Source organism: Poecilia latipinna, unplaced genomic scaffold, assembly GCF_001443285.1.
Source record: "Poecilia latipinna isolate Pla-1442-1.1 unplaced genomic scaffold, P_latipinna-1.0 Scaffold906, whole genome shotgun sequence".
NCBI classification, from domain to species: domain Eukaryota; kingdom Metazoa; phylum Chordata; class Actinopteri; order Cyprinodontiformes; family Poeciliidae; genus Poecilia; species Poecilia latipinna.
Genome location: NW_015113522.1, coordinates 5,119 through 15,062, shown reverse-complemented (window position 1 = coordinate 15,062; position 9,944 = coordinate 5,119). Strand labels below are relative to the sequence as shown.

Here is a 9,944-nt window from a genome sequence, read left to right as displayed (position 1 = left end):
AACCAAAGTCTAACTCCATGCCCTTTCTCTGAAGACCTTGCACATTACCTGCCTTACAGGAAAAGAGTCATTTTGGTTTAGTCAGTGTGTGTGACTCATTCTGACTCACATTTGTATGTTGCATTTCCATCATCTGCTCTATGCATTTTTTTTTTAATTTTTTTTTTTTTGTGGGGAAGGAAGACAAATGTAGAAAATACTGTAATGTAGCACACAGCTAAATGTGTGGATGCATTATTAGTGTGAAATGTAAAGAGGATGTTTCAATTTGAAGATGTTTCATTCATCAGTCATAAGGGGTAAAAGTCAGCAGTATCACATTAAAGAATTTGTCCCTATTTAATTTGGCCGCACTGGTACAGCACCGAATCAAATTGCAGTAACAAGTTTCAAGCTGAAAAATGTCAGTCTGTTTTTTTCGGACGACACCCAAGCTAGTCTCTAACATAATGATTAAACATTGATGGTGTGGTGGATGGCTTTTTCACGTCTCGCTTTCCTGCGGCTCTGAGACAAACAAGAGGAATGGCGTTACAAAAGGACCATCCATCTTTGAGCAAGTCACCCTCCAGGGGTTCATGGAGAACGTGGGCCGGGATTTTTCCTTCTCTTTGTTGCCAGCTGTGTGGGACAACGCAGTCTCAGCGCAGATGCTATGACTAATATTTTAGATTGAGAAATTAAAATCTGCCATCTGCAGATTTCACACATCAGAATTTGAACCGGCCACTGTTCGTTAGATTAGCAGAAAAATGTCGATATTTACAACTATGCACACTCTGATCATTGGAAATGTGGATGTTGTTTGAGCCATAAATAATAAAATGAAAATTGTACTTGTCTTGCTCATACAGTGTCTTCTATCCCAGTTTAGTTGACACAAAGATGTTTAAAATGCAAAATTTACACGTCCACTGCACCTCTTTATGTTTATCTTCTCAACAATTGATTCACTACAACATGTGCAACTTATATTTTGTGTCTTTATTTTCCCACAATATTAATTTTGAGGGAAAACTTAGTTTTTTTTTTTGTTTTTTTTTTTTTAGTATCTCAAGATACTGGAGCCAATCAAAAATAAGTTGGTGAGGACCGTGAAGCATTCATAAACGCCGTATGCCGTATACAACAGTGTTAATAAATTAAACTGGGGATTGCAGGGCATCTGCTTGCAGAAATGGTGAGAAAAAATCTTTACAATTTCTGAGGCTAAACTGTCCCCCTGAGCTGCAATCCTGTACAGAATTTCAGAAAACTACAGCAGGAGGGTTAAACAAGTGTGAGAACTGTTTTAGAGACGTGACTCTGGGCTGATTTTCTAGGTGTGGAGAACCAATCTATTTATCGGAGTGAGCTTGATCTACCACCAGCTCTAGAAAATCATCTTGGTATAAAATCCTCGTATTCGTCTAAGTCTATAGAGTACATTCTGAACAAATATCTCTGAGCTTTCTGAGTCTCTGTTATACCATTCTTGTAATTTTTTTTTTGTTTTTGAAAATTGCTTGCAATGTTGACGGTACCTCCATTTTGATTTCTCTTTAAAGACAATAACCTATAGTTTCTCTGATTTTTTTGGCTGAAATAAAAGAAAATTTCACACCTCGACATTGAAATAGGATTGTGAATGCTTCACTGTAAGTTAAAGCAAATGTTTTCATAGAGTTAGAGCAGAAGAGTAGTTGAAACATCTTACACCTGAAAGTCTATTTCCTGAAAACACATTGATATATATATATATATATATATATATATATATATATATATATATATATATATATATATATATATATATGAAAATACAAACAACATTTTAGGTCACATTTTTTTGTGTGTATTTTGTAAAATGAACATGAATGGGTGCTGAGGTGAAGCCATCATTCTTATCCTGAATGTTTGCTGTTTTACCTTCAGAGTCCATTTCTGTAAACTGGTTATGGCAGTTGAGACTGCAGTGAATAGAGGAAATAGACCAAATTTCCTCTGTTTGATGAAATGCTCCAAAAATATCAGCGAAAGACGAAGCGAGTAAATTATCCAGGGATTTGATAAAGGTATCTTGTGTTCCTTGAAAAATATTTTTTTTTTTTTTTTTTTTTTTTTTACTTGAGATGATTGGAAAGCAACAAAAGTTGAAACGTCTCAATAATCATGAAACGGTGGTCTACGCTAGAAACGTGGCGCTCGGGACGGGATATTACAGCACCGACAAAGCCACATTCAAAACATGAATTTTGTTTTGGTGTTTCCACCTCTCATATCTGAATTTGGAATTTCAAAGAGATGCTTCTTCTCAATGCCTCGCAATAGCAAAATTGGTAGAAAAAAGAAAGTGTAAGGTAACCACTGTTTAAAGAGATAAAACGAGAATGAGATCGGTACGGAGATGCATGGACATGCTTTTGCATATTTTCTGTTCACCTTGCATTTATTCACCAGAATAAATATAGGTGATGCTGAAGGTCAACTGCAAAAGTTCAACACTTGAAACAATCCAGAAAATACTGCTTATGTGTGCCTGCATATCAGATCATTACTTCCCCTCATACCAACATCCTACTTTACCCAAGGAGGTAGGTAAGGTGGGAAGTCGGTAAAAGACAACCGTAGAAGAATGTTAAAAACATAGCAGCTAAATAAACTTTCACATGTTTAAGTTTAGCACAGAATGTCCTCGATGGCTGAATAACTAAACTTCTTTTTTTTTTTTTTTTTTAAATCCAGGGTAGTGACACAAATTGCAGATTATGAAAAGGGTTAATTTGCCCAAAAATGTGAGCAAGGTCCACTGACGGCTGTTACCAAAAAAAAAAAAAAAAAAAAAAATCACAGAACATTTTTGAGTAATCACAGCACTGTGATGTCCGAAGTATGACAAAACGTACCATGAACTTGTATGACATATGTACATTTGTACATACCATTAATAATCTATTGTTGTTCAGACTGAGACAACCAGACACAGGGGAAAAAAAAAAAAAAAAGATATTAATTTAAGCCTGTTTGGGCATATAAGATATTATCTGACAAGGCATGCCGACACTTCCTTACAATGACCACTGTGTACCACACAGCTACACATACACAATTATGAGGCATAAAGTGCAAGAGGACATGCCTGTCACAAGTTGGTTAATTAGGTTATCATTTATAGACAATAGCGATTGTTTCCGAAACAGAATAAACACATTGGCAGTAATCATAAGCACCCTTTCCTACTGTGCCTCGTTCATTTTGAATGTTTGACAAAAGGGTTTGGAATGTAACGTCATGCTCATATTAAACGATACTCTCCAACATTACACGTTTATAACCTATGTACATTTCTCCTGTACTCAGAAATATTGTTTGTACGTCATCTTCCGATTGCATTTCTTTCACTCACATGTTTTTGGTCTTTTTTGGTCGGTGGGGAATACAACAGTTTTCAAGGGGAGATATGTAAACTCATCTATAAATAACGAAAATTTTGTGTTAAACCTCAACAACAAGGGGTGTTATCAGTGGCATGAGAACTCAGGATATAAAAATGGCTCACGAAGCTAAATCCATTTCCATCCAGGTCAGAACGTCTCCTGGTGAAGTGAATCTAAGCTGCTGTTTAAGCCCTGGATACAAAGGTGACTGCTTTACACTTGACAGCCTGTGTTATCAATGTTTGAGACCCTTATTTTGAAGTAAGAAAAGAAGCAGTTCTTGAGTAGCCCAGACAGGGTTACGAACTTCCTATGGCCAGTTAACACAAGGCCACAAAAACATTGGAGAAACCTTCATTTATTTAGTAGCATTTGGAATACCTGGTAAAATAAGAAAAGTTAGCCAAAGCTGCTAAAGATGCTGAAGTTGACATGGCAACTTCCTATTGGTGTGAAACTAAAGGCCAATATCACTTTTTCTGGTGACTCTGGACTTAACTTAATCATTCCTGGTTCAAAATCTAAAATACTTAGACTGTTCAAATTTTAAAACGCAGGAAATAAATTAATAAAAACCTACACTGCATGGGTGAAAACACTAGAAGGATGGACTTTCAATGCTTGTTTGGAGACTGCTTCTTTTTCTCATCTCTCTCCAAATTCACACAGCTGAATAGTTAATTTTGACCTGATAATTTCATGTCAGCATTTGAATGCAAATGATCTGTTTGCTTTATTCATTGCAACAAATGCTTGAAAGAGAGGAAAGAGTACAACACTGCATTGTGCAGATTTTTTACCAATCTTTGAATTTGCAAAAAAGGGTCTTGATTCCATACGTTCCACGTCACCTATCATTTAAAAGCTGAAATGAATGTAAACTCCGATACACAACAGGAACATCTAGGATCAAATAAGCTTAAAGCTTAAGATGAAACATGGCACTGATTAAAAAATGGTCCATAGGATCACAAAACATGATCACTTCAAAGAGTACTAAATTACACAGTAGGCATTTGTTCCCTGTATAATAAATGGAACACACAAACACCAAAAAAAGGGGAAAAAATGCTACAATGAAGTGTTAAAAAAAACTTCAAAAAAGCACTGTAATGAATGTCCAATTCCCAGGCACAGTCTCACAGTACTTGCTTGTAGCACAATATCCTATACACCTAGCATGCCAAAAAAAAAAAAAAAAAAAAAAAAAAAAAAAAACAAGCCCATGGGAAAAATTTGTCCTACATTTTTCCCCTCAATAAACTTCAAATGGTTTCTCTGGCCCATGGGCTTATCAGGATAAAAAGTACCAAAACTCCATTTCCCACTCTGCTTAACTTCCGTTCCCAGTTACAACTTCTGCTGAGCAGAGACACCCTTCCAATAATCAAGGATGTCATGCAGGTCCTCGCCTTTAGCAAACTGCACCTTCTTTCGAAGAGCGTTTCCAGCTGTCACGTAACAGGCCTCGTCGCGAGGCCCTTTTCGGTATGGACGAAAGCGCTCCCAGATGCGCAGCGAGCTCTCCGATGAGTACTCTGGGCTAGAAGAGTATCCAGAGTAACTGGAGTGTTGGCGGGCAGGGGAAAGCTGGGAATAGGATGCTGCGTCCCTGCGGGATCGTGTCAGGGGTTTTAGAAAAGAAACCCGCTGGGCTGGGGAGCCATGGTGGGACCCTTGGTAGTAAAGAGCTGGGACAGAGTGGCGGTGCTCCGAGCAGTGGTAGTCCTGCTGCACGTCCAGCTGCTGCTGCTGCTGCTGCTGTATCTGCTGTTGCTGATGGTAATGATGTGACTTCTGGCTGTCCGGATGTTGGGCACCAACACCACCACTGTCGCAACCACCACCCCCTCCTCCACAGCTCCCACTCCCTACTAAAGGCAGTCTCTCCAGCGGCTCCCCACATCCCACAGGACTGGCTCGGTCTGGGTACTGCGGCTGTTGTTGGTTACAGGCATCCGGGCTTCTTGGTTCAGGAACATCCAGACTGTACACTCGAGATCCTCCACGTTCCCTGTCTCGACCTGTTGAGCCACAAGATGTGGTGCTGCTCTGTTTTTTGACAGCATTTGCCATAACAACAGCTGCATCTGCACTCATTTGCCGCTGAATGGGACGTGCAGCTGTGGCTGGGGGAGGGTGCCTGTACGGGGGAGAGACAACGAAGCCCCCGCCAGTGATCCCTGGTCGCTCAGAGAGAGGGGTGTTTAGTGCAGGCAGGGGCGGAGGAGGTGGTATTTTGTTTGGAGCAATGACCTGACACGTCTCTGTCCCTCCTGGGATTAGGCCACGGGTAAGGGGGGAGGTGCTGGTGGGAGGTGGGGAGGTGGGATTGTTAGAAGCCGTATGGCTAGTGGAGGTGCCTGAAGCAGCGACTGCTGCTGCATCAAGTTTAAGGGCATCAATACAGTTGTTAATAATTTGGTTAACTTTGTCCACCTCCATGGCAATGGTAGAAATCTCCGAGACGGAGCCGTGCCCGTCGTCATCTGAATCATCGGCAAGATCGGTTCCGTCGTCATCCCTCAGGTCGTCGCCCCTTCTCCCACCATGGCCACCGTCCCCCACTCTTTCCATCCCAGCCCCTCCAGTTCTCACATCCATGTAGTTTCCTTTGCTTGTAGCCATTGCTTCGGAGAAAGCTGAGGCCATCTTTTCCACTTGAGGGATAGAGGAAAGTCTCGAGGAGGTAGTGTTTGCAGAATGTAGCAGTCCAGAGCTGGAGGACGTGGACAGTTTTCCGCCATGGTGATGCTGATACTGGTGATGCTCCCTGGACTGCTCCTGAAGCTTTTGGACTGCCGATGGATCATTTGCTACTGCTGCTGCCACCTCCGGCCCGTAACGCATTTCAAGAATAGTTTTTTTCACAGAGATGGACTTTTTCTTCTCGTCATGCATTCGTTTTTTACGAAGACAGTAGTAGACAATTCCTATGACAATGAGCATGCCGAAAAGGCAGCCTACAATGGTCATTATGTAGTGAGTAGTGGTTGAGGGAGTGGGGAGCATATCGTCCCGATTTTGGCCTCGCGTGGTAAACTGGAGACAGGTGTGGTTATAACGCTGAGAGTTACGGACAGAGCACACACAGAAGGTGTAATTATTGCTAGGTCTAAGCTTGTCGAGAGTTATTTTTTGTATCATCAGTTTCAAATTGGTGACATCAGATGCCATTGAGTAGTTGTATTGTGTAAGAATGTACATTTTGCTGAACGGCCTTGGAATTTTTATAATGACGGAGGCTGACGACGAAGAGACATGTTGGAGCTTAATGCTCGGGCTCAAGCTGTCGTCTGTGGATGAAGACGATGGGGTGGGTTGGTAGTATGGCCCGACACCACCAAACATGTCCGGCCCAATCCCAGAAGGACCGTCGATATCTGGTGGCAGAGACGTCATTCCTGGAATCATCACACCATCCTTGCAGCGATGGTTCAAAATGTTTTTGGCATTGCGGCCGCTGTGGCTTGAAGAAAAAGAACTCAGTAAGGGGTAGCCATATATTTCCCTTGGTGTTTCACACTGGAGGCGATCGTAAGTGTGCGTCACATTGTTGAAGGATTCGAGCCAGCGCAGGAAGCCTAGAAGATCGCAACCACAGTGGAATGGATTTGCAGCCAGTTCACATACCATCAGGCGGTTCAGAGCTGTGAATGTGACCGGGTCGATGTGGGCGAGTTTGTTGGACGACAGGTCAATGCTGCTGAGGCTGGGGCACTCCCAGAATGCATTGCTTGCAACAACTTCAATGAGGTTGTGCTGTAGGAAGAGGCACTGCATGTGACCGAGTCCTCTCATCATGCCTTCAGTGATATTCGTCAACTTGTTGTAACCCAATTGAAGAACCTAAGAGAAAAAAAAGTATATATATTATGGCAGTTTTCTTACTTGTGTTAAACTGCACACCTAAACTAATGGGAATAATAACAGTTTGCACCGCAGATAAAACAGTTAAAGTTAAGCTCACGCTACTGAGAATTACTCATGATGCTTTTAATGTCTCTTTTATTCAATAAACATTTATAAAGTTAATTAACAAAGTACTTCACAATGGATTTCTGCACATTTTCCACCTAGATTAGAATTAGTCGATTTTTCTTAGCATTTTAGAATATATTTAATTCTCTCAGACCAAATAGGCCTCAAAGTGCTTTTAATATACTTTTTTTTTATCACCTGTAAATTGGCTTGTCCTGCAAAAGCGCCGTCCTCAATATAGCTGATTTCATTCTTGGTTAAGTTGAGGTCGGTCAAGTTCGTGAAGCGGTACATGGAACTGAAAAGCACGGCTTTCAGCTTGTTTTCGTTCAGCCTCAAGTCATGGACTGTGTTGTTGATGTGCTGGGGGATAGTCTCATAGGGAGGCTGGTTCTGACTGCATATAGCTAGCCAAACGTAGCCTTTGTCTCCTTCAATGAGCCAGCAGTCCCCGTTGGCCATGTTGGGAAACCAGGAAAAGAAGAGGAGCGAAAAAAGTGTAAGAGGGAGGAGAACTGAAAGAGTGGAAGCACGCAGCATGATGTCAATGAAAAGAAAAAAAAGGTAGAGTGCAAAGGTTATAATCAGGGCAAAGACGAAGAAGGATTTGATTATAGGATAAGGAAAACCAGGAAAAACTTCCAAAAAACAAAAAAGAAACGGGTCTGGGCTGGGTGCTGAAGAAGGAGTGAGGGATTTAGAATGCCTGTCTCAGCATTATGGTGATGAGCAGCAGATCCTTGTTATGTCATAATTTCTTGAGCTACAATTTGAAGGGAAGCAACTTGTCCTCATGCTCTCACTGAAGACTTGACGTCTGTGTAACGCAGTGGCGTGGGACCTCGGAGTGATCTACAGAGGAAAACATAACACAAGAAATGTATTAATACATATGCGCACTATGAATTTTTATGCAAGTCAATTTCTATATGTATTTACTGTGGAAAAAAGAACAGATTTTTGTGGGATGAAAACGATAAAACTCCACCACATTCAACTTTGCGACGCCGAATAATACAGTTTAAACACACAATTTAATTTTAAAAACAAAACCTGCTCTTAGCCTTTATTTCTGCCACATTTTCATCCTTATTTGGTCCTTGACACCAACACATTAACATCAAACCTTTGCTGATAAGTACAATGGAATCTAAGCTAGTGCCCATATTTCATCAGCACAGAGAGAACATTTGTCAGAGACAACGCGGTCTATTAATCACCAAAATGCTTGACAGAACATCTTCTTAGATATTTCTTCCTATAACACTATCCTACCAAAAACCTAAGCTCCAAAACCCATCTGCATGTTGCTTGAATAGCAGTCTAGCATTTACATATGGGGAAGATTAGCTGCCTGTTGCGTCATAGCAGACATTGTCCTCTCGCTTGCTACTAACACACAATATGCACAAATATGCAAATTAAAATGAGCATATGTTCTCTGGGAAATGCGTGCGTGACTATATGGACATACTCAATTATACTGTTTGTATGTTGTTGAACAACAGCATGTGGGAATGCACAAAAGCAAATCTATAGGCACAGATAAACAGTAGAGTATTAAGTCTGCATCTCCTCATGTGCACCAGAAAAAAGGTCAAAAGTCTGCTTGTACTCTAAATTCACATTTCTTTCCAATTCCAACGCAAAGAACTGAACTCATTACTGGCTATTCTGGTCCAGGGTCTCCAGAGACGCAAGCAAATAAACCAAGTTCATCATCATTTTCAGTCTGCTTAGTACTGCTGAAAACTGCAAACGTGAATCTATTGCAAAAATAAAGACTATCCTGCAAATAGGAGCCTTTTTGTAAATGTCCTGATTTCAGGAGGATATTGTGATCAGATTAAAAGTGTTTTAGCATCAAAACATTAAGAAATTTAAACTACTGGCCTTTTTCACAGCTTACAAAATAAATCTTAACTCAAGGATATCCTTAAAAATGTGAATGATTTGAAAAGTAGCACCAAAAAAACTGTACAAGTATGTAGATGTTTTTTTTGCTACTATGAGGTTAAAGCATTACAGATAATTATTTCACGTTGGTTTTGAAGTGAAAATACAAAAAAGTCCATGGGCTTTTCTATTTATTCTAAACCATAATAACTGATTACATTAGCTGAATAAAGAATTTATCCAAATATCTGCAACTTTCCATTTTTTAAATGAATATTTTCATGACAGGAGCAGCTTATTCTGCAGTTTGCAAGCAGATTTTTTTGTAGATTATTTCAAATGTCTGAATATACAATTTGTATAAGCAGAGCCATTTCATTCAACATTAACATTTATTTCAGGATTTATTTGTGCATTTATTTTACGTGTTTCATTCATTCATTCATAATGGTGTGCTATTTTGTGACACATTTATTTCGAAAACAGCGTAAAATAAAATCAGAGTTAAAAGTAAAAGTCCTTGAAATACGTAAATTAGCATTACATACTTAAAAGTGAGACTCAAAAAACACAGTTATTAGTCTTCATAAATAAATAAAACTGTGATTGACAAAATAACCTTCCTATTTAAAAATAGATATATTGCTGATA

At 39.9% G+C, this 9,944-nt stretch overlaps 1 protein-coding gene across 1 annotated transcript; it reads right to left on the bottom strand.

The window, feature by feature from the left end:
• Positions 1 to 2,067: 2,067 nt before the first annotated feature.
• LOC106957471 (protein phosphatase 1 regulatory subunit 29-like) lies at positions 2,068 to 8,447 on the bottom strand. Its single transcript, XM_015048843.1, has 2 exons — positions 7,596 to 8,447; positions 2,068 to 7,265 (listed from the first exon to the last, which is right to left on the bottom strand). The coding sequence occupies exons 1-2, from the start codon at positions 7,935 to 7,937 to the stop codon at positions 4,767 to 4,769; spliced, it is 2,841 nt and encodes a 946-aa protein (XP_014904329.1). The 5' UTR covers positions 7,938 to 8,447; the 3' UTR covers positions 2,068 to 4,766.
• Positions 8,448 to 9,944: the final 1,497 nt, after the last annotated feature.

Bases quoted from the DNA above. Each gene is read 5' to 3' on its own strand.
- LOC106957471 (XM_015048843.1), bottom strand. From the start codon at position 7,937: ATGCTGCGTGCTTCCACTCTTTCAGTTCTCCTCCCTCTTACACTTTTT. The intron at 7,266-7,595 runs GTGATAAAAAAA...TTTTTCTCTTAG, and splicing joins CAGGACAAGCCAATTTACAG to GTTCTTCAATTGGGTTACAA.